This window comes from Chelonoidis abingdonii, chromosome 8 (assembly GCF_003597395.2).
Source record: "Chelonoidis abingdonii isolate Lonesome George chromosome 8, CheloAbing_2.0, whole genome shotgun sequence".
Taxonomy (NCBI): Eukaryota; Metazoa; Chordata; order Testudines; family Testudinidae; genus Chelonoidis; species Chelonoidis abingdonii.
This window is the reverse complement of record NC_133776.1, coordinates 56,915,272-56,942,383: the sequence shown is the minus strand read 5'-3', so window position 1 is coordinate 56,942,383 and position 27,112 is coordinate 56,915,272. Positions and strand designations below refer to the sequence as shown.

The following is a 27,112-nucleotide window of genomic DNA, read 5'->3' as shown; positions in this document are numbered from 1 at the left end:
TGATGACATTTCTTGGTTCATATACAGCCCAGTCCTACCACACCTAGGCTGCTGCTAGAAAGAATCCCTTTGACTTCATTCTAGATCGCAGTAGTGCAGCCAGTTGGCTTGTCTGGCAGTTGAGACAGACTGAAAAATTTGTGACTTTGTAAAAGATATTTTCTGGCTCAGGTGTATAATGGGCTTGCTATAGGCATCACTGGGTTAAACTCTATGGCTTGGGCAGCACTGATAACTAACCTGACCTGCATAACACAATATAATAATAGGTTTTAAGAACCTGAAACCCTATTACTTTTTTGCTTCACCTTTACCTATTAAATCAATTAAAGTTTATAAGTAAAGGACATCAAGGGTTCTCTCTCTCTCAGTTAGAATTCATTTCAACTTCAATCTGTCAGCAAAAAGCAGGAACTAGCAGCATGATCACGAGAGACAGCTTAAGCTTTTATTTTCTCAGCCCTCAAGAACTGATATTACGATTCCCAAATTTAAAAAATGCAAAAAAGAACCATGTCTATATATTAAAGGAAATGGCACAAGCAAAAAAGACAACCTGTCACGTTTTAAAACTATTCTTATTTAGTTCCTCTTACATTTCTCTCGAGACACACAGACACCCTGGTGGTTCATTATTCTGTGTCAGCAATTCCTGTCAGGCCTGACATACTCACTAGACTTATGTACAAAGAGTTAATTCTAGCACGTATTTATAACTATGTTCTTCAAATGTGTTTGGCAAGCAATGCATAAGCCCAGTTTACCCTAGACAAAAGAATGGGTGTTTACTTGGCTGATCAGCCTGGTGGTCAGGCAGATACAATGCTAGTACATTAACATGTAAGGTAAACAAAGCTAACAAGCCTGAAAGAAAACAGCATGGCATCTACATCCTAACAGGAGAAAGAATCTTTGTCTGGGCTTACTTTTCGAAGAATACATTCAAAGGTTTATAGGACTATGAAAAGAAGGGAGACAACCCCATAGCTATTCTTTACCTAAAGAGTCAAAGAAATCAAGCATATGTTGTGTCATTATTTAGGAGGATGCAGGGGATTCGTTTCTTGGCTCACAATATTAATGGAAAGCAAAATCAGCACTCATTTTTTTGCCAATGGCAGAGCCTCCAAAGTTATCACAGCTTCAAAATGCCATGAAGGAAGTTACACTTCATCTGCTTATGGAGTTCTACTTAAAAAATCTAGCAGAGTTTTAAGAAATGTGATATGTAATTGAACATTTCTTTGTGTATAAGCAGATCAAAAGATAAAAATACTCAGCGATACAGCCAAAATACTACAAGCAGTTTTAAATCCTTGCAAATACAACAGAACATCCAAATACATACAGAATATCTTCTGTTTCCACTGCTTGTTACTTTTGTCTTATTCCCCTTCAGCTGCCATGGTTTATGTAAAACCAAGACAAGGTGCATCCCCTTCCCTACATTCCTCTGAAACTGACATAGCTCAACTCTAATCTCCTCAGACCAACACGACTACAACTACACTCCATCCATAGCTACAGTTGGCGCTCAAACACATGTTAGCCGTGAAAGCTAACAGTTCTTGAAAACAGATTTTGAGAGGATGGTAATCCTCTGGAGTATAAATGAATGATACACAGTCACATTAGCTGGGCTAGTAACAACCCATGACACATCATGCATCAGAGCTGAAAGTATCGCTTGATGCTCAGGGCACCAGCCGTATGCTCTGCACAACTATATTCAGCATGACAGTGCATCATAATGGAGAATGATTCAAAGTAGTGTCGTAGACACCTCAAGGTTTGCTTCAGTCAACACACACGCTTCTTGGATTTTTGGCTCTTGAATGACAAATCCATATTTGCCCTGTGATTTTACCATAACACATCTGAACCACTGAATTTTCAACGCATGCCCCTAATCCCCATCCTACATGTCAGAGAGTGTTTTTACCTTTGTACCCGCTCCACCATGTGTGCTATCAGTTTGTCAGAAATGCCTGGGCAGGACTCCTCAGCCAAGCTAAAGGCATTCTCCAGCTCCTCCATAGCTCCCACATTCCCTCCAGTCTGCTTGTGCTTATCTTTGAGCTGCAAGCCAGAAACACACTGTTAACAGCTTGTGACATCTGAAAGCATTCACCAAGCAGATCAGCATAGAATGAATATTAAGGAGTCTTCCTTTTCAATGTGGTTTTGTTGGGGGACCTAGGCAACTAACATGTAGGTTCCTACAAGCCTCGCACCCCAGGGCTTTCTCCTCTCTGCATAGGAATAAGGGCAGACCAAGCAAAGTGAGTTTTCACACACTTTCTGAACACACTCCTCCAGGTGCTACTTAGCTTCCCACCTCACATAGTGAGACAGTCACAGCCAAGCCTTTAACAAAGCAAACACCCTGCCAAGTTTTCCCACACACAAATTAAGTGCTCTGGACTGACAGCCCTGAAGTCCAAAGACCAGGAACCACATAGCAGTGCAAGCTTCTCTACACCACACTGCCAACCTGCCTCAGTGTGGCTACCTCTAGAATGGAGGACAGTTCATTGTCCATGCTCACTCACTGATCTCTGCAGGGGCTACTAGACAGATGCCACGTATGGTGATGGATTTTGTGAGGAATGGATACTGGATTGAGGTCACAGAACACTCCCCGTAACAACCTGGGTTTGTTTTGAACTAATTACCTAGAGGTGGAAGGAGAATTGCTGACAAGATTCAGACCTTGAGCTAGTCGATCCCTCAATCTAGCATAATCCTGAAAAGGGGAGATTCCCCCATGCAGAGCATTGACATAAGGCCAGTGTGCCATTTAAATGCTCAAGAGTGGAGCACAGGCCTTGTCCTAGCCTCAGCATAGAGGAGAATTTTATCTTACCTGAGAACTCTTTGTTCGGTCTTTCATTAGCTCATGCAAGTTACATGGTGCAGTCATTTATTTAAAGTAAACAAGAGCAGAACATTCAGCATTAGGAAACTCCAGGCCAAGCAGCATTGCTATATCAAGACAGAACAGGACAACCTATTCGCTGCTTATGACATAACAGATTTTCCAGGTCCTGAATAGCTTGTCTGCTGCAGCCTCTTTCCCCCTTCATTTGGGTAACTTTCTCCAAGTCCAGCCTGCAAGAGTACCCTGCACAATCAGCTTGAACTCTGTGCCTTTCCCATAGTATTTTCCACTAAACAAAAAGCAAAGCTGAAAGCAGAAGTTCCTCTTGACACTGCAATATCTATGCCAAGTAACCACCATCCAGGTCAGTTAAAAACCTTAACTACCTTCATCTCGACTATGCTGATTAAGTGGCTTTAACTTGTCCTCATATTTCCTTGCATATAATCGTAGGATCAACCTAATTCTTTGAGTTCACGTCCCCTCTCACAAAGGCAGAAAGCAGAACAAGGCAAATCTTAATGCTAATCTGAGGCTTGGACCATTTCTGTGCTCACAGTCCCCCTGCTGGAGGAAAACTAACTTTCTTTAACAAGACACATCTGCCTTACCTCAATGAGTGAACTGCCATTTCACACACACAAAAAGCCTCAGCTGTCACAGCAACCCACATACTTCACTATTTATTTATATGCAGCAACTAACGTTGGGGAATGACAGACAAGCAGCACTCAGTGCACTGAGAACTGCTGGACTGAAAAGTCATTCACAATCTCACCCAAGGATCTACTTTCGCCTCCACTTGAAAGAACTGAAGTGCAGGGTCTCAGGGGAAGGACAGTGGGATATGAAGCCTTTCCTTTGCTAAGCACATGCCCAAGTGGGTAGAAAACCCACAAGCTACTAACATCTAATGACTAACTGTTCAGTCAGACCCATATAGAGCTCCATGTAGCTCAAAAGCTTGTTTCTTTCACCAGCAGAAGTTGGTCCAATAGAGATATTACATCACCCACCTTGTTCAGTGGTCTGTGATGGGAGCTAGTTTGGTTTTTCAAGCTAAGGACGCGAAAGTGCCTTAAATATTTTGTGCATTTTGTAAATGTGTTCTAAAAGTTACCCTATAAAACGCAAGCCAAATGGAAGAGCCTTCTGGAACTTAACAGGGTTGAAGACAGTGTGATTCTTCTATGAAATTTATTAGAGACCTTTCTATAGGCTAATTAAAAAAAACCTCGCAAGGCTGTAGGTCCTTAAATTTTATAGTCTGCAGAATCACACTGACTCATCCCTGTTAGGTTCTAGAGGGCTTTTCCACCAGAGTAAGAAATAAAACAATCTATTCAAACACACTTATCAGTGCCCCCAGCCCGAGGCTTTATCTCAGTCACATAGGGATGGAAGCTGTGACAGGCAGCCTGCTTTTTGAGGCAAGTCTACTTGACACTGGTCTAGAGGCTTTGGGGACATTATTTTCAGGTGTGGATGCCTGAAGAACCCTCTCCTACAGAAGCCAACGGGAATTGTTGGTGCTCAGCACCCCTGAAAATCAGGCCACTTTCACTCAGATGCCTGCCTTCAGACATCTGAATCTGAAAGCACTTGCTGAAGGGTGCGACTCTCACTGGGATTTCGCAGTGCTAAGATATTATGGGGGGCCATAGAAGCACAGGAGCCTCTCCTGTCCCACACCAGTTACGTGCATAACGTTAATCACATAATAGCAGCTCTAAAAGGCACCAACATTGCAGCAATTAGGACAAGTTTATGTTTTCCAGTTACTTCAGGTCCTCTGCACCTCCCCCTATTCCATCGCTTGCATGGTGGCTAATTCCTTAGCACTTCCTCTGCTAATCACAGCCCAGCCCAGCCCAGCTATTAAAGAACTAGGACAAAACTTGGGACAGATGCAAAGAAGGTCTAGAACTCTCAGAAGTCCAATTCTAGATCTAACCTCTCTCAAAAAATGCCATTTTGGTGACCTGCTGTGGGCAGCAGCACATAGCAGGGAAGACAGAGTGGGTGCAGATGGCATTAGGCAGGGGATTTAAACAGAGTAACAAATAAATAAAGTTGCCCAGTGTTGGCAAACCCTGATTCCTGCTCTGCCCAAGCAGGACATGTCCTAGCCTCACACAGGTGAGGTGGCTGCTGAAATCAGGCGTTCTCCTAGCACTAGAATGTGAGGGAAGCTGTACTGGGAGAGGGACTTGAGGAAGGCCAGGCTACCAGGCAATCAGAGAGGATGATGCAGAGAGAAGGGCAGGTATTCCGTAACCTGGGCTCAAGAGGCTCACATAGAAGAAGGAAGAGCTGAAAAAACAAGGGCAAGAAACTGTAGGCAGCACTGTACTCCTGCCCAGGGTAGGTTTAGGCAGGATAGGTATTTATGGGACAGCTCTTAAGCAGTACATACAGAGTTGGCTTTTCTGAACTAAGAGATGTTTCACAACCCTCTGGCCCTGCCAGGCACCCTGCTCCTCTTCATCCTCAAGAATCCCTGCCATTTACAGATCTCAAACAGCCACCCAGCTGCTTCCCCTTCACCTGCAGCCATTGTAAATGAAGAAAACGGCCTTCGCACCTCCCCGAAGACTGGGTAGACAAGCGTGGAGAGACACTGTGATCGGGGCTGCCGCTTGATGGGCTCAGCAGACTGGAAAGCAAAACATGGAGAGATGATGAATTCATGTAGCAAACATACCCACGGAAGGGCACACCCCAGCCCACAAAGGTGCTTCAGTCTGCCACTTCCCCCGTGTCTGAAACACATCTCCTACCAGAGATCAACATTAGCTACTCTTCTATACAACTGGTGGAATGAGACTGGTTGGGTAGAAAGGCTAGTGCTGACTCCTACTGGAGTGACTCCTACTCCTGTCCTCAGAGAATGAGCATTAACTGTCAGCATCCTGGGGGCATGGAAGCAGCCCTATAATGCTGCCCACACCATGCTCAGGTGCCAGGCTGGAGGCAATATTAGAAAGTTAAGGACAGAGAATGTCATACGAGTGCACTGGAAAGGGAGCTTTCCCTGCTCCTAGGCCCCACTCATTTCCTGGTCACTCTGTTTTTTGATGACAAGGTCAGCAGACTGACCTTCTGAGAGCCATGGAGAGCTATTCCTTTGTGCAGTTTAAGGGAACTGGGTCGAATAGTTGGTGGGAACGTCCAGATTGGACCCTGGTCTCCATCTTCTGTATCTCCATCACTAGAAACAGAAGGAGGAGGAGTTAGACATAGAGCCTGCGCAATATATCACACGCACAGGACATGAACCTTTCCATTTCTGAGCCCTTATGCTCCCAGATGATGCATTACAGCCAGGCATAATTACCCTTTCACACCAGGGCTTTGGGAATTTTGCGAGGGGGCAGAACAACAGCTGCCACTCTAGGTGCACTGGGGAAATTTAATTCAAGTCAGTCTAGAAAATCTGATTTGATCCAAACTGAAACACCTTCAGATTATCAGACTCTCTGGTCCAAACAGCTCATCGCATAGAGCCAGGATAACTACCATTTCAATTCTAATAAATCTGGTCTGACAGATATCTATGGTAAAGATTCAAGAGTAACTAGCAATTCTAGATGCCCAGTTTGAGGCACTAATAGGGTTTGATTTTCATTAAGTTCTAACCACCCAATTCAGAAGAGTCAGGCCCCTTTAAGGGGTCTGAAATTGGCCATTCCAAAAAATAAAAATCCACTTGTCACTGTTAAGCATCTTGACGTCCTTATACCAGTTTGACTACAGGTAGCAGGACCACATCCAGCTACTGCAATATGGTCTCAGAGCTACATACTCTGAACATAAGAACGGCCATACTGGATCAGAACAAAGGTCCATCTAGCCCAGTATCCTGTCTTCCAACAGTGGCCAGTGCCAGGTGCCCCAGAGGGAATGAACAGAACAGGTAATCATCAAGTGATCCATCCCCTGTCACCCATTCCCAGCTTCTGGCAAACAGAGGCTAGGGACACCATCCCTACCCATCCTGTCTAATAGCCATTGATGGACCTATCCTCCATGAAGGCTCCTCTGAAGCCAGGTTGTGTATTTAGCTGAATGCCTGTTAGAGATAAAGAAGGCAGAAGACACTTCATAGAGTGCTCTATGGGGTGGAACAGTGGGTTAACCCACTAGCCTTAGATCCAGGTCCCAAAATGCGTAAGTCCTATAGTACTTGGCTCATAAAACATTTCCTGTCTCCAGCCAATACTTTTGGCTCCTCACCTACATTGATCCAAAACTGAGCAAAGGCTCCACAGTAGCATGAGGGACCAAATGCAAAGAGAACAGCAATACTATTTACTCAGACATCTATATTTTTCTCCCCTAACCAGGGCTTGAACATCTATCAGATGTTCACTATCCAGAAGAAGATGGGGAACAGTCACATCAACCTGGCTCAGGGACCCTCCCTCTCTCTTCCCCACTTAATTGGGACTCTGTGCTCTGAAGTGGTAGTGAATAGGATTTGGGAGGATAGGCCACAGCAGGATATGGAGGCAAGCACCAAGGCAAGTGGCATACGCACATGTCAGAATCACCAGAGCTGGAGTCCTCTCCATGGCCCTCTGACTTCCAGCGCTTGAATCGGTCAATCAGCTCCATGAGGAATGAGGTTTTCTTGGTATAGCGTGTGATGAACTTGTGCTTTAGCAACTCTTTAGCAGTTGGCCTCTGTGGCAAATCAGGAAACAGAGAGTGTGCTAAACCTAGCAGTAGCCAAGATCTGCAAGAGCCGCGACTAACACCCAAAAGCTTTGTCTTTTATTTCTGCCATGCCTGCTTTTTCATTTTGCAACCTGCCTACTAATTTCTCTCCAAGACCATAGCACTAACACGCCTTTCTGCTGAGGATTTCTAGGCACCTTGGACTCTGGAGTTCTATGTCCCAGACATTCCATTCTATCTGCAGCGAGAGGAAGGAAATTATACTTACAAATCTAGGGTCTTTGTTGAGACAGGCTTCTACAAATTCTTTGAAGGGCTTGCTGTGATGTCCCTCCAGTGTTGGAGGGTTGTTTTTGGGGATCAGAAAGAGCACCCTCATAGGATGCAGGTCAGAGTTCGGGGGCTCTCCCTTTGCAAGTTCAATGGCTGTGATTCCAAGGGACCAGATATCTGCCTGAGAGAGGAATGAGAAGAGTGACTTCAGAGGAGTGAGAAGTGTCATGCTATGCACTTGGCAGCTAGCAGAAGGTTCATGCAACATTCACTTCACTGAAGGGACCAGCATCACCTGAGGTCTATGGGGTATTTAGTCTCTTATGGCCATTTAGTCACAGGCTCCCCCAACCGACCCCAATCCCTCATATGATGAGCTCACTCTCTTAAGGCTCCAATCTTTATGTTCATCCTAATGTTAACATGAGTATGTAGTATTACCTAAGTAATGCAGCAATAAAGTGTAAGAGCCCTTCTTTTACCCCACCAACTCACCTTAAAGTCATAGGCAGATTGTTTGATAACCTCTGGTGCCATCCAGAAGGGAGTCCCAACAAACGTATTTCTCTTGATCTGGGTGTCTGTCAGCTGTCCAGCCACACCAAAGTCAGCCAGTTTCACATCCCCTTGTTCCGATAGCAGCACATTGGCAGCTGTTCACACAACAAAAGTAAGTCAAATGGTTCCTGAAACTCCTGTAGACCAGGAGTACTTGTGGCACCTTAGAGACTAACAAATTTATTTGAGCATAAGCTTTCGTGGGCTACAGCCCACTTCATCGGATGCACGCAGTGGAAAATACAGTAAGAAGACAAATCAGATGTCAAGGATTAGAACATTCAAAAACCAGTCAGAGAACACTTCAATCTCCCTGGTCACTCGATTACAGACCTAAAAGTCGCAATATTACAACAACAAAAAAACCTTAAAAAACAAACAGATTCCAGTGAGAGACTGCTGAACTGGAATTAATTTGCAAAATGGACACCATTAAATTAGGCTTGAATAAAGACTGGGGTCATTACACAAAGTAAAACTATTTCCCCATGTTTATTTCCCCCCACCTCCCACCCCTCGCCAACTGTTCTTTACACCTTCTTGTCAACTGCTGCAAATGGACCATTTTGATTACCACTACAAAAAGTTTCTCTCTCTCCTGCTGGTAACAGCTCACCTTAACTGATCATTCTCATTACAGCGTGTATGGTAACACCCATTGTTTCACGTTGTGTGTGTGTGTGTGGGTGGGTGTTCCTACTGTATTTTCCATTGCATTCATCCGATGAAGTGGGGCTGTAGCCCACGAAAGCTTATGGTCAAATAAATTTGTTAGTCTCTAAGGTGCCACAAGTACTCCTGTTCTTTTTGCTGTAACCAACAGGGAATCTAATGACTCGGGTTTTTGAGAGAGAACTCCAGCTCTGATTTCCAGATTCGTATCTCAAGCAACTCGAAGCAGGTTCATGCATTCAGGGGAAGAAGGGGAACATTTATCTGGCAGCTCCATGAGTAGTTTTGAAGGAATTGCTGGAGGCTGAAGGAGGCCCTACAGTACAGTGCCTCATGTAGAGTCACTGGAGATCCATCTTGAGACATCCTGAAAGGGCCTGATTTTTAGTGGGTGGGTGCTCAGCACTGGTTGTCCTGGGCAATCCTGGCCTTAGAACTTACGTTACTTCCACTCACTCAGTTCACCTAGGGAGTGTCACTCAGGATTCTGGGACGTCTCTTTCCAAAAGAGACCCTGTATGTTTGTTTGGTATGCAAGTCGTTTGGGGATGTTCACATCTCTGCTGTCCCCCTCTGCAGCTGCTCTGGACACACCAGGTGCCAGTAATAGCAAGCTAGATATCCAGGAGCAGTGCCAGGGTTTTTGGCGCCCTAGGCGGGGGTCCTTCCGCGCTCCCAGTCGGCGGCAATTCAGCGGCGGGGGATTCTTCTGCGCTCCCGGTCTTCGGGGCACTTCAGTGGCGGGTCCCGGAGTGAGTGAAGGACCCGCTGCAGAATTGCCGCCGAAGACCCGGAGCGCGGAAGGACCCCCCCGCCGCCGAATTGCCGCTGAGGGTCGCAAAATGTCGCCCTCCCAAATCCTGATGCGGTCGCCTAAATGGAAGCGCCGGCCCTATAGATATCTTGTATACCAACACAGTTAGAAGGTGTACACACAGTGACACAATCACCTCAGTATCTTTGTCAAACTACCCATGTGCATGAAACATCTTCCCAGAACTGGCTCCCCAAACTGCTATCTTCCTCATTCGTGTCCCTTCCCAGAACTTGCAAGTAGGTCAGTTCTTTTAATATTCAATGCTCTCACCCTCTCCGCACAGTCAGATATGCTTACTGAGGTCACCATATCCCTCCTGCCCCATGCCCCCACGACTGTTTGATCTCAAGCATGATGCAATGGACGGAAGTATTCCAGCAAAGTTTTTGGGGCAGGAACCTTGTCTCTGTACTGCATGGTGTCTAGTACACTTGGATGCTGTAAGATGAGAACCAGGAGAAAATAATGGCAGCAGCCCTTCTGTTTCTAGCATTGTTGTGCTCTTGTCATGCAGGCTTCAGAGCTCTCGGTGGGGCAGCTCCAGTCACACATACTGAAAAAGTTTCCAGCCACAATAACAGAGCCATAGGCAAGTTGTGTCCATAATGATCAGCGCTCAGACTACTCAGGGTCTTACATACAGAAACAGAAGCTCCAACACTAACCAACAATAGTCAGCAGGCAGTTGAACAATTCTGCTAACTCATCTCTCTCTGGCAACTCATCTCCCCTTGTTCCATGTCCTCACCCAAACCACAGGTGCCAGACTGGTGCTGCTGACCCTCCACCCTACCCCAAGTCTTAGATATAGGCAGCAACTCATCCTCATCTGCAAGAATATGAGGTTTATGATTTCAGGAACAAACTACTGATAACAAACGTAGTGGATTACAAAGCAATTCTGGTTGACCCTCAGTTTGCTTCTCTAGGTTTATCTAAGGGCTGGTGGGATTATCATTCATGAGCAAAGGGGTTGTGTTCTCCAAGCCTGACCTTTGATGTCCCTGTGGATCTTCCTCTCAGAGTGCAGGTAATCTAAGCCCTTGAGGATTTCCCGCAGGATAGTGGCAATGTAGGTCTCTTCCAACGGTCCTGGCTTTAACTAAACATGGAAGAAAAGTGGGGAGAGGAGTGAATGAGAGCGAGTCTGGAAGGAAGAAAGGAAGGAACATAGACATTAAATAGAAGTGAAGAGGTGAGAGAATGACAGAGGGAAAAATAAATAGGACGACGACGACCAGAGAGGGGAGATGATCTGAAATTTGCTACGCAACTTTTATGACAGACATTTACACACCACTAGAGTGATTCCTAACAGGTTCCACGTTTCCTGACCTCAGTCTGTAAGACAAAATCTCCTCCATAGCAGTGTCAGACACCTGCTGGCAGACATGCCAATCAGGAAGCCTACTGCTATGTTTTATCCTGCCCCCGTCCTCCCCACATCAAATATAAGAACCAAAACCAAGGTTTGCGACACTCATCTGCTTTAGACTGGGAATACATTACACACATAAAAATATACAGATCCAATCTGTCCAGGCTGTGGGCACATGCGGGCAAGTGGGCAGCATTTCAGTTGGTGCAACAGCAAGAAAGGTGCTTCTGACTTATCTGGAGACAAGGTGAGATGATAAGATCCCACCCTAGCTGAGTTCTCAGCCTTTCCAGTGTAGTAACTGAGGCCTTAACCCTGCAATGAACTCTGTGCAAATGCCCCCATGAAGTCAGTGAGGTGCAACAGCGTTGCTCTCATTGTAGGCTCAGGGCATCAGTTATCGCACTAGAAAGGTTGAGAAGTGAAAGAATTCTCTGCTAAGGTGAGTGTCACAGTGTGACTGTCCCTTTAAGAGGGAGCATGGTCCAGTGCACCTCTGTCTGAATAGCTGCTGCCCAACTGGGTTTATGAGAAGGCAACTGGGCTTTACAAAGAGGCAAACAGGATGTGCTCGGGGGAAGATAGAGTGAAGATGCAAAGACTTAGAAGGCTCCTGGAAGCTGCAATAGAGTCTTAATACTTCAAGGCTATCCACCGCCCTCTCTCAACCCAGGCAGGTAAGGAGAGAAGCCTGAATAGCTCTGGAAGAGACAGTCAGAGAGCAGACTCCAGGGGACAACAGATTCCCCCTAGGTAGGGCTGAGAAGGATGTTATTGAGTCTGTGAGAACTTTATTTTGACCGGCACAGTTTATGATAATAAACCAGGATATTAATGGAACTCCTGTATGGAGTTTTTAAGGAGTTCAAGAAAGGAAACTAAGGCAGAGTATGGTTGAGCCACACTTGCCCAGACAGGGGTGCTACAGGTCAGGCATGCCTTTGACACTGGAATTCCATCATCCCACCCACTCTTCACAGATAGATAGGCCAGGAATACCCCAAAGTTTAGATTCATTCTATTTAATCAATTGTGTATCTATTGGGTTTCCGGGAAGTGGGTGGGCGCACTGCTAAAGGATCCCCCCCAGCCTAAGGGGAGGATCTACAGGACCTCAGAACCCAACTGATTTCGGGGGACAACTAATAAAAGAACAGGGACAGGAGTGCGGTCAAAGGGTCGTAAGAAGGGAGCCTGACAGGGACACCGAGCAGAGAGCCCCGGACAGTGCCACTTTTCGAGCCGTAAGGGGCAGTGGGCGCCGCAGGGAACTCGCCCGGTGCGTCGACAGAGGTCGAAAACAAGCCCACAGTCACAGGAGTCTCTATTGGCACCTCCTCTCCCTGGTTGCATAGATGGAATTTTTAGGTAGGGCAAGGAAGAGGTTGACCAGTAGGTTCCCTTGACTTTGTGAGCTGAGATAGGAGTGCATAGAGAAGGAGTGAGGGAAGTGCAGCCAGAACGCAACAATATATGGTGAGGAGCCAGTATAGGGCTGCAACCTGGCGCACTCTAGTAAAACGAGCGCCAGTGGTCTCCTCATGCCACAGAGGACAGTGTTCTGGGGAGGGGTAAACCACACCAAATACATGCCCGTGCTCACAGCCCTGAAAGAAGCCCCAAATGATTTCCCTGCAGGCCTCAGAACCAGAGTAGAGTGATAGACTGGCCCACCGGGGTTCCTCACCTCCAGAAGTGGCAGAAGGTCGCCACTTTGTGTTGGGGTGGGACCCGAGGGTGAGGATAGTGAAGGGTGTGGAGCACGAGCGTGTAGAGATGGTCCTTGGCCACAGTTTGGGAGTGGACTGGCTGCAGTCACACAGCCGTTGCGGAGAAGGGACGGGGGGGCGGTCGGGTCCATGGGGCAGGAGCCCTATATAACATCCGTTAAGTGTGACTGAGGATCACCTTGTGGAGTCTGAATCAGCCCAATTTAGTAGGGCACACTAAAGGAGTTACCAACACGTGCAAGAAAATGATTTATCCCAGTCTTCCATTGCCCATCACTAAATGATTGGGCAACAAAATGGCAAACGAAATTTAATGTGGATAAATGTAAAGTAATGCACATTGGAAAAAAAACCCAAACTATACAATTCACATATATTGATGGGGGTGCTAATTTTGGCTAAACTGGGTCAGGAAAGATCTTGGGTGGCATCGTGGATTGTCTCTGAATGTCCACGCAGTGCGACAGGCTGGTCAAAAAAGCAAACAGGATGTTAGGAATCATAAAAAGGGGATAGGAATAAGACTGAGAATAATATTATGCGCTTATAAAATCCTGGTACACCACATCTCGAATACTGTGTACAGATGTGGTTCCTCACCTCAAAATAGATATTCTAGCACTAGAAAAGGTTCAGAAAAAGGGCAACTAAAATGATTAGGGGTTTGGAGAGGGTCCTACGAGGGAAGATTAAGAGGCTAGGACTTTTCAGCTTGGAAAAGAGGAGACTAAAGCGGGATATGATAGAGGTATATAAAATCATGAGTGATGTGGAGAAAGTAAATAAGGAAAAGTTATTTACTTGTTCCCATTATACAAGAACTAGGGGTCACCAAATGAAATTAATGGGCAGCAGATTTAAAACAAATAAAAGGACGTTCTTCTTCACACAGTGCACAGTCAACTTGTGGAACTCCTTACCTGAGGAGGTTGTGAAGGCTGGAACTATAACAATGTTTAAAAGGGAACTGGATAAATTCATGATGGCTAAGTCCATAACTGTCTATTAGCCAGGAAGGGTAAAGAATGGTGTCCATAGCCTCTGTTCATCAGAGGATGGAGATAGATAGCGGGAGAGAGATCACTTGATCATTGCCTGTTAGCTTCACTCCCTCTAGGGCACGTGGCATTGGCCACTGTCAGTAGACAGATACTGGGCTAGATGGACCTTTGGTCTGACCCGGTACGGCCGTTCTTATGTCCCACTTATACGTGCATTAAATCAATGGAGGTGCAGGAGTGTGACACAGCAAAGTTGAGCCCATGTACGTTCTGCATCTCTATTCTCTAGCATCTGGTGTAGCATGGATATAGTGTCACTCAAACAGGACAAGCCATCACTGATCATTCCTGAGATAACCTGTTGTCTATAGAGTAGCAGGGTATGTTGTACAATGGTGCTTAGATAGGCGGGTACAGACTTCCCAGAGGGTCACAGTGCAAATGATTTCTCCATCCTGGCATAAAACAGGCTTTGTAGCCAGCATGCCTGCTCTGCGTTGTCTACTCTTTGGGCAAATGGCTCTGAATAAGGCTTAGTGGGGCTAATGAACACCAATTTTATGGTTGTTTCACAAACTAAGGTTCCAGCCTCTGGTTGTGGGCCACATGTGTCCATGTGTTAATAGGACTGACCAAGCTACTTACCAAATCCAGTGCTGAGCCTCCACCCAAGTACTCCATTATTATCCACAGCTTGGTACTCTGCAAGTGAGGCAGAAAAGGTTTGGTGAGCACTGGGCAGTGTGTTAAGATTAAAACAAAAATCAAACCTCAATCAGGCCCAGCTCCACCAGCCATGAAACTTGTGCACAGCTCTTCACTCAGTAGACCAAACAGGCACTCAACCGCCACTGCCAGACTAGGACCAAGTAAGGCGAGCTTCCATTCATCCCTCATTGACACAGTACTGCTGCACGGAAATTAGACCCTAGGAGGGATCCCACCACGCACTTCCCTTCCAATCTATTTTTTTCTAAGTGAATTTAATGCTCAGTCTAGCATCTTGGAGACAGAAATCTATTCACGGGCAGCAGTCATGCAATCTTCCCCATGTGCCTCTATCAACGTATCTCCAGCTGGTCCTAGAAACAACCCCTCTAAGGGAAGGAGGGTAGTTTTTCAGTCGTTGGCCTCAGTAATGAGACTGCCAACAGGGACGATGGTGAGCAGCATCCACATTTTTTCACTAGACTATCAACTCATCTTAAGTATGTCTCCAAACAGTCACCAGATAGTGGTGACTTCCAGTCACTAATGGCAGCTGAGATAAAAAGCTCCTGACCCCATTATCGCTCCTCCAACAGACCTAGTCTCCTACTCACCCCAACACTGTTTCCAAGTGTTACACTTGGTCTATTTCATTGTTCCCTCAATCTCCCCATCCTCATGCACCCTTTGTTTCACCGACTTGTTGTATTCTGTGCAACCCCTAGAGCGGGAGCTCTCTGGGGGTAGGGAGTGTTTTCTCTGTCATGTCTGTACAGTGTCTGGCACAACAGGGCCCTGATCCTTAACGGTTCTTAGATGCTACCATCATATACGTCAACAGTAACAGCAATACCTCGCTGTTCACCCCTTACAGTCTTACAGACGGCTATAAGTGAGAAGCTGAGTGGCTCTGACAGCCTCAAACCATTTAAACACCCAATCCCACTTGCTGCATTCAGCGCGATTGACAACCTCTGTTCAGACAGGCCAAGGTAATTGGCAGGTGTGCTGAGACCAGGGCTGGGCTGCCACTTCACACTGCCATGCAGAGGATTCATGCAAAGAAGAGTGGAGGCAGCCTGGGCTCCGCTAGTAGAGCTTTCTGAGACTGCCATGGTAGCCTCTACAAGAAACCCGAGTTAGGGTCTCAAACCCTGAGAATAACCTGGCTCCCTTCCTCGGTGGTTCTGCACAACTCAGTATTACTGAAGGTGCCAGTTACTGTGTTATGAGCAACTCCCAGAAGGAAGGGAATGGGGCTGAAAAAAGATGGAGCACAGACTATCATGGAGCTGTAAAATCCAAGTCTCAGGCCTTCTGCTTGCTAAACACTGATACACAATGCCAGGGGCAAACCAGAGAGGAAAGCCAGACAGCACTTTATGAGTGTAAAGGCAACATATCTTCCAAAGCTGTGTTGAAAGTAGTGATTCTCTCTTTTTTGGGGTCCCAAGAGATGCAAAGGCAACATATTGAGAACTCTAAAGCCAGAAAGAGAATCCTCTAGGACAGACATGGGCAAACTACGGCCCGCAGAACCATCCTGTCCAGGCCCTTAGCTCCCAGCCAGGCAGCCTAGTCCCCTGCCCCTCCGCTCCTGCTGGGTAGCATGAGGACCACAGTTGGCTCTGGCTGGATGTCATGGCTGCGAGCTCCTGCTGCTAATAAGGGAGCTGGAGGGGAGGTTGGTTAAGGGAGCAAGGGATCCTGGAGGGCAGTCAGGGAGGAGAAGGTGGCTGGATGGGGTGGAGGTTCGGTGGGGGGAAGGGCATTCAAGGGATGGGGAACAGGGAGGGTTGGGAGTGGGAGTCTCAGGGGGCCTGTCAGGGGGCAGGGATGTGAATAGGGGTTGGGCGGGCAGTCAGGGGACAGGGAGCAGGGGGGGTTGGATAAGGGGGCAGGATCCCAGGGGGCAGTTAGGAGCAGGGGCTCCCAGGAGAGAGTCATCAGGGGACGAGGAGCAGAGGGCAGCTGGATAGGGAGTGGGAGTGCCCGTGGGGCTGTCAGGTAGCGGGCTGTGGATAGGGGTCAGGGCAGTCAGGGGACAAAGAGCGGGGAGGGGTTGGATGGGTCGGAGGTTTGAGGGGGGCAGTCAGGGGGTGGGAAGTGGGAGGGGGCAGATAGGGGACAGGGGCCAGGTTGTTTGGGGAGCCTTTCCTACCCGACCCTCCATACAGTTTCACAACCCTGATGTGGCCCTCGGGCCAAAAAGTTTGCCTACCCCTGCTCTAGGAGAAGGTGGGTGGGGGCTGTGTGGGAGCTACCTCCTTTATAGGAAATCTATTTGGGGGCCTCTCTCTTTGATGGAGCATTCTCGTTCTAGCAGAGCCCCACTTCTTTGGGTGAATTGTGTATATGGAGATCACTACAGTGTGTTCTGCAACAGCCAACATCCACAATAGGGCTGGTAAATGCAATGGAAATTGCCATTGCACCCTTGCTGCAGTAACGATGTTCTTTGCTGACAGTGCAGCCCACCCCTGCTGGACACCCATCCTGCAGCTGTTAGTCACCGCCCCAGCCTGCTTCCTGTTGTTCTAGGATACTAGCCCCATTCACAGACTTATGAGCTAGAGTATTAGGAAGGCTCTCTCCTGTAGCAGCTTTGACTACCTTCAGATAGGACCCATAGTAGCGGGTTATGTAGGGGCTGTCACACTGACTGAGCACAGTGATCTCCTGTTGGATGTCCTCAATTTCATCCTCCGCCTCCTCCAGGTCAATGATCTTGATAGCAACCACCTCCTTGGTGCGGTTGTCGATTCCTTTGTACACCTCACCAAACGAGCCTTTACCAATCCTCTCTAGCTTGGTGAACAGCTCTTCTGGGTCCACCCTGGAGTGCTAACCGGAAGAGAGACAAGGTGAAAGGGTCAAACCATAAGCCACCCACACAACACTCTATTCTAAAACAGGGTCACTGTCACCACACTGACTCCCACTACACTTCTTTGAGAGAGCTCATCTTCATTGTAAGGCATCCTCAAGGACCACAATAGACCTCCAGATATATGACAGGACTGGAGATCTTCCCGCACACACGCTTACCATGGTACCACCCCATGCCAGGGTGAAATGAAGAATGATCTTAGACCAATGGTCCTTAAAATGTGGGGCACGCCCCCTAGGGGGTGTGGGGAAAGTTCTGGGGGGGTGTGGTGGGGCCCAGCCAGCCCCAGAGGCAGGCAGGGAGTGCCACCCAAACCCTCTCTGCCCCAGCCCCACCCCCAGCCACAGCTGCGGCCCCATCTCCCAACGCACACCCAGCCTTGATCCCCTACCACAGCCCAGCTGCGGCTCTACACCCAGCCGCGGCCCCAGCTACTGGCCCTCACTGAGGCCCAGCTGAGGTTCTGCTCCCAGCCCTGCCCCCCAGCCTGGGCCCCTGGCCAAGGCTCCGCACCTGGCCCCGCCCCACACCGTGGCCCCAGCCTCGGCCCCCTTACCCCTGTCCACACCTAAGCCACAGCCCCCCTCCCAGTCCCTAGGTAGGCATGGACACGGACCCGGGGGCGGGGCGGGAGAACGCAACCCTAAAAGTTTGGGGACTGCTACCTTAGCCCTCCAAGTGCATAGAAAGGAGTCTCTGAAAAAACTGTCAGGTCTTTGGGCGAGGGATTGTGTATCGCAAAGGACCTCTGTACAGTGCCTATGACAATGGGGCCCTAACCTGACTGGCCTCTAGGCAGTACTAGAACAGAAGTGTTTAATAACAATGAGAGATTGTTTGCTGTATGCGTATAGAAATGTAGACCCTCGAATGTCAGATCCAGCCTTCTGTTCCTACAGCCTAGTGAGCATGTGGTAACTGAACTGAATGGTATCCCAAGACCAAGGCAAATAGAAATCCAGTGGATATCCCTCCACCCCAAGTCTGCAGTGTTTTTTGCAGGGAGATTAAGAAAGAAGGGGATGTTTTCTCTCCCTTTTGACTCTTTATTTTACTACCAGATTTCACCATAACACAAGGGCAGCTGCTCAGAAATGCTGATTACCCCACCCCAGTGGAGCACACCATTCTTTAACTGTTAGCAAGGTAAGCACCACTCCATTCTGAAGGACAGCAGCAAGGATCCCAGACACCTGAATACATCAAGAGAGACAAAATAGCTGATCTACTGCTGAGTGTTTCTTCTAGAACAGCCTTTCAAATGAATGGCATGTCCAGATGTGACAAGCACATTCAGCCTAACTACATAAGCACATTAACTGGGATGCTTCCAATGTGATGATCCACAGAGTAATATTGGCATTTAAATGGTCATAATTAGGCCTCAGAGTTAATACTTCATTACTGTGAATGTGGGTGGGTGGGAAGTCTGCATCACTCTTTGATGCCATTTCATTCGGCCCAGCTGCAGACTCAGAGGTATTGCATTGCTTTCCAGTGGTAAAAGGCTCTTTGTGATCAAAAGGGCTTTCTTAAAGACAAGTCTAGGTTCTGGAAAATCCTGCACGACTTGTCGGAAATAACCAAGCAATTATGACGTATGGGTTTCCACACCCATGGCTTCTCAGAACAAGCACATGATACATACTCACCTACAAACACATCAGTGAGGGACCACTCCCTAGTTAAACCTTGAATTCAACTGAGATTTTATCTGAGGTCAAGACAGCTGCATTTTCCCATTTCCTCACTGGGTTCTTGCAGCTGGTCCTCAATGAGTGCCTCAATTGATGTTTAATAATTAAACCAACTAGGCATATTAAGAAGCCTTTGGACCGGGCACAGCAGCTAAACAACCCTTCGCAACAATATTACGTCTGCATACAGGGCAATAGAGGCCTTGACATGGGCAACCAGCACACTCAGCTAGCTGAACAGGATTTTACTATGCCAAAAATCCTCATGCATCCATGGCAACACCCAAACAGTGCTACACTTTCAACAAATATATGCTGGAAATGGAGCACTGAGCAGTAGAGATTAAAGGAATTAGAGATACAAGCAAGGACTGGAGTGTGGAGCGGAGGACGGAAAATGATCTAAGCTAGAGAACATGGGTGATAGGATAGCATGGCCGCAGTCTTAATGAATGGCCAGATGTGCTGTTCGTAACCCACTGCACGGGCAGGATCCAGCTTACCCTTGCACCAGCAGACTATTAAGGATACTTGGCTCAGAAAGGGAAGGGAATGGAAGTACTATCCACATGACCCCCTGTGCAAACAGACACTCCCAGGCCCTTCTGTCTGAAGAGTGATCAGCATTCACAGAGGGAGAGGGCAACATCCATATTGAACACTGCACCTTGAAAGGAAGAACACTAGAAAGCGATGTGGGGGGACTCAGGAGTGTGATGTAGAGCCAGGACCAATAGCTTCCTGTTCATCAAGTCTGATTTAAACAGGAGGGGGAAAAACCTGCAACTAACATGCAGCTGGCTGCCCTCATATTGCTCACTCTGCTGGTGTTTTCTACCCCTTCCCCAGCCTGTGTCTGTCTGGCTGCTAGCTCATCAAGGCAGGGACCATCTACTACTGGTTGTTCAGTACCTAGAACAATGGAGTCCCATTCTTGGTTGGCCCTTATGCAAATGATTAATGAAGTGAAACTGGAGCAGCCATTGCAGAAGGTTGTTTGGGGACTGACAAGGGTATGTTGTGGGCTCAGTAATCTGATCCAGATCTCAGTCCCATTGCTAACAGCACAGAGGGGTGACATTTAGTTCTGGTTTTGTCTTGTGTTTCATGAGCACTGCAGAGACTGAAGTGGGCAGCAGGGGGCTAAGCTTCTGTAACAAACACATCGTTTAGACTATTGCTGTATTGGCCAAAGGTGTTGGGGAGACTGAACAATTCCTGTAGGCAGGAATTGTGTCCCATCAAATTACATTAAAGTCAGCACCTAGAATGGGAAACTCCAAAGTTCCCAGCTGCTTAAGTGCAGACCCGAGAACCACTCATACTTGTGGCAGACTACCCTTTGCCCAGGTCTGGAAGCGGCACATGCCTGCCTCAAGCCTTCTTTGTTTGAGGAGCGGAAGACCAAACGAAACCACCAGGAGCTGATGAAAAGTTTCTCACATGTATTTCTGAACAAGTCAATTTAAGTCCCGCAGTTGCAGCAAAGCCATGACCTAGTGAGTTTCTCTGCTAATGAGTGAAAATTCTAAGGCCCAATCCAGCAGTTACTCTGGACACTGACCTCCACTGGAAACGAGGAGAGTTTGGCGTGCAGACTGAATGCAGGAGTAGATTACTCATGCCTTTGCCCTACCTATACAGAACAGAAACAGGAATAACATTGTGACGGATTCAGTCACAGAAATCCCCTTGGGACTGTCACCTGATGTGCTGGAATTACCTCTGAGCCCGTTTTCCCTGCCAGCTTGGGATTCCAGACCCCTGCCTTGTTGAGCCAGACACACTAGCCTGCTGCACAACTAGACCCAGGTCTGGTCCACGCCCCCAAAGCTGCAGACTTGAACCAAAAACTGCTCAGCAGGTCACCTATTACCCAACATCCCAATGGGATCCAAACCCAAATAAATCCATTTTATTCTGTATAAAGCTTACACAGGGTAAACTCAAATTGTTCACCCTCTATAACACTGATATACAAAGTATAAAAAGTAGGATTTAAGTGGTTTCAAGTAATTACAGACAGAACAAAGTCAGTCACCAAGCAAAATAAAGCAAAAACACACAAGTCTAAGCCTAACACATTAAGAAACTGAATACCGGTAAATGTCACCCTCAGAGATGTTCCAATAAGCTTCTTAGTCTGGGCCCAATCCTTTCCCTGGTACAGTCCTTGTTAGTTCCAGCAGGCATCTTAGGTGAAAAGCAGAGGCTCTCTCATGACGGAGACCATCCTTTGTTCTCACCACTCCCTTTTTATAGCTTTGGCACAAGGCGGGAATCTTTTGTGTCTCTGGAGTCCCATCCCTCCTTCCAAATGGAAAAGCACCAGGTTTAAGATGGATTCCACCATTCTTCCTGGGCTAGCTTACAGGAACACAGGAAGGCTTGCGAGTAAACAGAGCCATTTACAACCAATTGTCCTAGTCAGTGGGAGCCATCAGGATTCTTAACCATCATCAATGGCCCACACTTTGCATAATTACAATAGTACTGTACCTCAGAGTTACATTTTAGATTTCTATCTTCAGATACAAGAATGATATATACATACAAATAAGATGAACACACTCAGTAGATTATAAGATTTGTAATGACACCTTACAAGAGACCTTTGCGTAAAGTATATTCCAGTTACATCATATTTACCCTTGTAAGTATATTTCCATAAAACATTATGGAGTGCAACATCACAAACATAACTTAAGTACTGATAGCTCAGACATATCAATTCTGAGATAAGCTAATACTACCCAGTAGGAAAGCTGTACTCATGTGCAGCTACTGCTACCTCACAATATATGACATGAACAGTAAGGGCTTGGCTACACTTGCAAGTTGCAGCGCTGGCGAGCGGGTTACAGCGTTGCAACTTAGCAGGTGTCTACACTTAAAAGCTCAGCCAGCGCTGCAACTCCCTGTTTGCAGCGCTGGCTGTACACCTGGGTCTGCTTCCGGTGTAGCGAGACCAGCGCTGGTGATGCAGCGCTGGTCATCAGGTGTGGACGCTCTGGGGATAGCTGCCCACAATGCACCACTCACACCAGCGCTGCAAACTGGCAATGTTGGACACAGCTGACAGCGTGGTCGCTGCCATGTGGACACCTGCAGCGCTGGCCGTACACAGCTGTAGACCAGCAGCGTAATGCCAGCGCTGCAAAACTGTAAGTGTAGACAAAGCCTTAGACTCCATGCTCAGATTGCCTTACAACAGAATTCTGTCCACCTATGGCACAGTCAGGAGCAAGTGAAACTCAGCAAGATTACACCCAAGTGTTCAGAAATTCTTCGTTCAGATGTCCATGTGTAATACTGTTCATGTCTGTACAGCGCCTAAAGCACCATGGGACCTGGTCCATGAATTAGCAACAAGTATAATGAGAGAGAAAATCCTATTTGAATGCCACATTAGCCTGGGTGGGCCTTTGCATACAGATCTACTAGCTGGCTTGCGTGCAAGCTCCATGTACATGCTCACACAGTGCTGAGAGGTGAAGTGGAAGAAAAATCTCACAATCAACCATTTTGAATGCCAATGGTCTATATGCTGTTCTCGAATGCATGAAGAAATGGAACTGTCCACGCTTTCATGCAAGAGAGCAGCCAACATACACGATGGTCACGCTAACTTCAACCATGGTGCATCCAGAGCCTACCATGAATCTTCACCACAAGGCAACACAATCGAGTGAGCAAAGACAATTAATATAAACTCCCTACATCCATCAAGGCTGCAGTTGCCAACCACGCTGAACCTGAGATGGAGGGAACAATGCTCGATGCTATTCTGCTGGGGGAAAGGGAGGAAAAAACATTCCAACCTGACTGCTTGAGATAGGGAGCAACATTCCAACTTGATCCAAAAGGAGAGGAGGTATTGTATCATGGCAGCTCAGGACAAAGACACAATTTATCGTGCCAGTTGGAGGGTGGGGGAGAAAGGCACTTGTCAGACAGTTGTGGGGGAATTTTCCATTGTGACTGAAGTAGCTACGTTAGTTTTAAACAAAGCAAATCACTGCAGATGTCAGGAATTAAAGAAAAGCGGCATTTAAAGAGCCAACTTGGACAGCAATCCCAAGCTTTCACTGTAAGAAAACCTCAGGCTTGGCAGCTCTATTGGGTCCTGTGCTGAGAAGCAGAAGCTGTAGACGTGACACCTTTAAGCTCTGGGATGGCTGTAGAAGAGGAAGTCCCACATTGAACAGGCTCTAATAGAGATGAGCATATTGGCTGACACCGAAGCCAACACGTTCATATCCAACCAAGATCTCAATACCAAGGCCAACCCTGCTTTGTTGCAGTTCACCTGCCCTCCAAACAGAGCTGCCTACAGCATCACTGCCTGGAGTCATGCTCCAGCTGATGTGAAGGAACCCAAGGAGAGAAGTCAGGGTCTCAATCTGGGGCAGACGCATATACAAATGTGGGGCACAGCATCTCTGCCTTTCCAACGTTCCTATCCTGGGCCCTTCCATTTAGCAAACATGAGAATCAACTGATTTAAACCAGGATTAAGACTTCCTCATCTATGCACCAACAATTTTAGAAAGTAAACACTGCTGGTGCCATACACCTACAGCACAAGGACTAGTGTTACAGAACTCCAGTCTCCCCAGAGATTAACACCAATGGTATTGTATTGTGTACAGTCCTGGCTCAGGACTCCTCTAACCACAAAGGCAAATACTCAGAGTTTCTCTATGTCACAGCTGACGAGGAATCAAGTTAAGGAAGTGCACGCAATTACTGGTAATGCTTAACCTTTCAGTTCTCTAATGGAATATACTTTTGCAGCAGACTGGAGGTAATTGTATGTGGAATTGTTGAAAGCCACTTTCAGTATACTTCAGTGCAAGATTTTCTGTGTCGCTGATTCACAGAGGGAGGTCGAATGATTCCTAGCAGTCCAGATAAATAGGGCAATTCCTATGACAAAAACACTTCATTTTTATAATCTTCTATCCAAGTCTTTCCAGACCCTAGTTCTCACAACATATCAGATAGGACCTATTACTGAGGCACAATCTCTTAAGACTTTACAAGGTCACACAGGAAGCCTGCAGCAGAAGTGGAGTAAATCCAATCTGAGCTTCAGCCACAAGTTATTACTTGCCTTACAGAGGGCCTGGAGGCCCCACCAGAGACGGGGCCATTGTGGTGGGTCCTGAACAAACTCAGTGAGTGTCCTCCTGAAAAGATTACAATCTAAATAGACAGGACAGACAATGGACAGGAGGGGACAGAGGCACAGAGATGGGATTGACTGTTCAGCATCACATAGCAGTCAGAGACAGACCGGGAATAGAACTTGAGTCCAACCCAGTGCCCTATTTACTGGACCACCCCTGCCTCTCTCAATCTATCCTTAGCTTCGGTCAGCTCATACATCAACAAGCCAATCCGTGAACATGGGTGGACATTCTTTACTTGATAGATTCTCCTGACCCTCTACAGACCCCTACTTATGTAGAGCACTGGTTCTCAGTCTTGGTTAGTGAGCAGACCCGGGATGCTTCCTTGATGCTAGGTGAAAGGGGAGGGCCCCAAACACCTTTAATTTGTCAAGCACTGGAACAAATGCCTAGGAGATTGTAGAATCTTTGTCATTGAGTTTAAAGAACAGGTCAACACACACCTACTTGTAATGTTTAGTTATTTAACAGCCCTGCATGAGTTTAGGGGACTGGACTTGATGATATATTAGTCTTCCAGTCCATACTTCTACGATTTTGTTGTAACATGGGTCATGGATGGAAAAGGTTGAGAAACCTGATACAAGACTATAATAATGAAAGATTAGGCCATATTATACTGACAACTTTGGACCTATATCACTCATATAAGCTTGCTGCAACTAAATCCAGCCCAAACAACCCCACCAGGATCCCCATTCATGATCCAAGTCAAAATTACTCTCCTCCTCTGATTAACTTCCTTCAGCCTTAGTCCACTACCCTCATCCAGTGCAAGTTTCTCAATGTACCCATACATGATGTAGAGCCTCTCCCTCCGCAATGCCTGCATTTAACAAGCCTCATAATTCATTCACTGGATGCTCACATATTCATATATAGGCACATTCCACATAAGAACAGCCATACTGGTCAACAGATGGCTAACCAATTATCCTGCTCTAACAGTAGCCATTGCCAGATACCTTCAAAAGGAATGAACAGAACAGGCAAATTGCAAGTATCCATCCCCTGTTGTCCACTCCCAGCTACTGACAAGTTAGAGACTTAGGGACACCAGAGCACGGGGTTGTGTCCCTGACCATTTTGAGCAACTAAAAGCCATCGATGATGTATCTCCATGATTGCATCTACTTTTTTTTTTTTAATCAAATTAACTTTTTGACCTTTAACTATCCCTGGCAATGAATTCCGCAGGTTGACGTGTGTTTGTTGAAGAAGTACTTCCTTTTGTTTGTTTAAAACTAGATGCCTATAATTTCATTGGATACTCCTGATTCTTGTGTTTATGGAGGGCAAATAACATTCCTTATTCACTTTCTCCACATAATTTTTATTTTATAGACCTCGCTCTCATCCTTAGCATCTGTTTCCAAGCTGAATAGTCCAGTCCTTACTCTCTCCTCATACGAACTGTTCATACCCTTTCATCATTCTTGTTTGCTTCCTGTACCTTCCAATTCCTAATATTTTTTGATTACTAGAACGCATAAAGTATTTAAGGGTGGGCGACATAGATTAATGGCAGCATTATGTACTTTCTGTCTTATTATCATCCGTTTCTAATGGTTCCTAATACTGTTAGCTTTTTGACTGGCCATGTACACTGAGTGGATGTTTTCAGAGAGCTATCCATGACTCCAAGATCTCTTTAAGTGGTGACAGCTAATTTAGAACCCACCTTAGTATGTATAATTTAGTGTCAAATAGGACAGCCCCTCACCCTCTCCAAAGTTACAGCTCCATCTAATGTACTAGAATGACCACTGTGGAGTTCTGAGTACATACATCCATTATACTAGGAGGCAGCATCTATAACTCAGACTTTGTGTGTCTGTCCCATTTCTATCCCTTGCTTCCCCCTCAAATCCGCGAGAGAAAAATACTCCCCACTTCCCCTAAGAGGCGACAGTTATATTTAGGAGGTACTGTATCTATGCCAGTCTCATAGCCTCCTGCCTGCCATGCTCTTGGCAGTGTCCAAAAACTTGAAAAAAAATTAATCCCGTCCGGGGATAACAGCAATCACTTGGATAAGAAGGCACATCGTGAGACACACGCTTAGGATGTTCACCTTGTCAATAACGGTACATTCTAAAAATCTTTGGCTTTGGAGGATTTTATGTTTCAACAAACCAATTCTTATCACTACCTGGTTAGCACAATCCTCAGTGGCCATGGCCAAGGATGCTAGACATCCACTTCTGTAAACGGTGGCTGGAGTCCTGTAGTATAGGATGAGTAGTGCTACTCAGCCACCAGCAGTGTGATGGGGAAGAATACAGCCTGCTAATGCTCGACTCTCTGGAGTCCTAGGCTTCTCCTCAAAATGCTACCTCCCTCCTTTCCCATTACTTAAGTGCAAGTCCTCATCCAGTCCCATTCCCAAAAGCACATTCACACATCCAAACACCGCCCCTGGATGCTCAAAGACCATGAGAAACTTGGTTTCAACAGGCAGGACAGTGCTGTGATGTCCGATACGTCCCCCTACCACCTCCACTCCCTATGCTATCTGCAAGAGCCCTGCACTGGCCCCCTCTCACCCAGTGCCGAGCCTTGCCACCTTCCTCTAACAAGCCGTGCCCAGCCTGGAGCCCATCTCCCCAATGCCGCTGACCCTCCCACTCGA

At 46.8% G+C, this 27,112-nt stretch overlaps 1 protein-coding gene across 4 annotated transcripts in view; it reads right to left on the bottom strand.

The window, feature by feature from the left end:
- The window catches only part of STK25 (serine/threonine kinase 25), a 42,954-nt gene that overhangs the window by 2,225 nt on the left and 13,617 nt on the right, over nt 1-27,112 (bottom strand). For 3 of the 4 annotated variants that reach the window (XM_032796091.2, XM_032796101.2, XM_075068637.1), the window contains 9 exons: nt 17,312-17,542; nt 14,636-14,692; nt 10,875-10,983; nt 8,330-8,487; nt 7,830-8,015; nt 7,422-7,567; nt 5,981-6,092; nt 5,466-5,537; nt 1,943-2,079 (listed from right to left, as the gene is read on the bottom strand). In XM_032796091.2, the coding sequence (XP_032651982.1) occupies nt 1,943-2,079; nt 5,466-5,537; nt 5,981-6,092; nt 7,422-7,567; nt 7,830-8,015; nt 8,330-8,487; nt 10,875-10,983; nt 14,636-14,692; nt 17,312-17,542 (1,208 nt within the window). The remainder of the gene's footprint in view (nt 1-1,942; nt 2,080-5,465; nt 5,538-5,980; nt 6,093-7,421; nt 7,568-7,829; nt 8,016-8,329; nt 8,488-10,874; nt 10,984-14,635; nt 14,693-17,311; nt 17,543-27,112) is intronic. The other variant, XM_032796109.2, reaches the window with a different exon arrangement.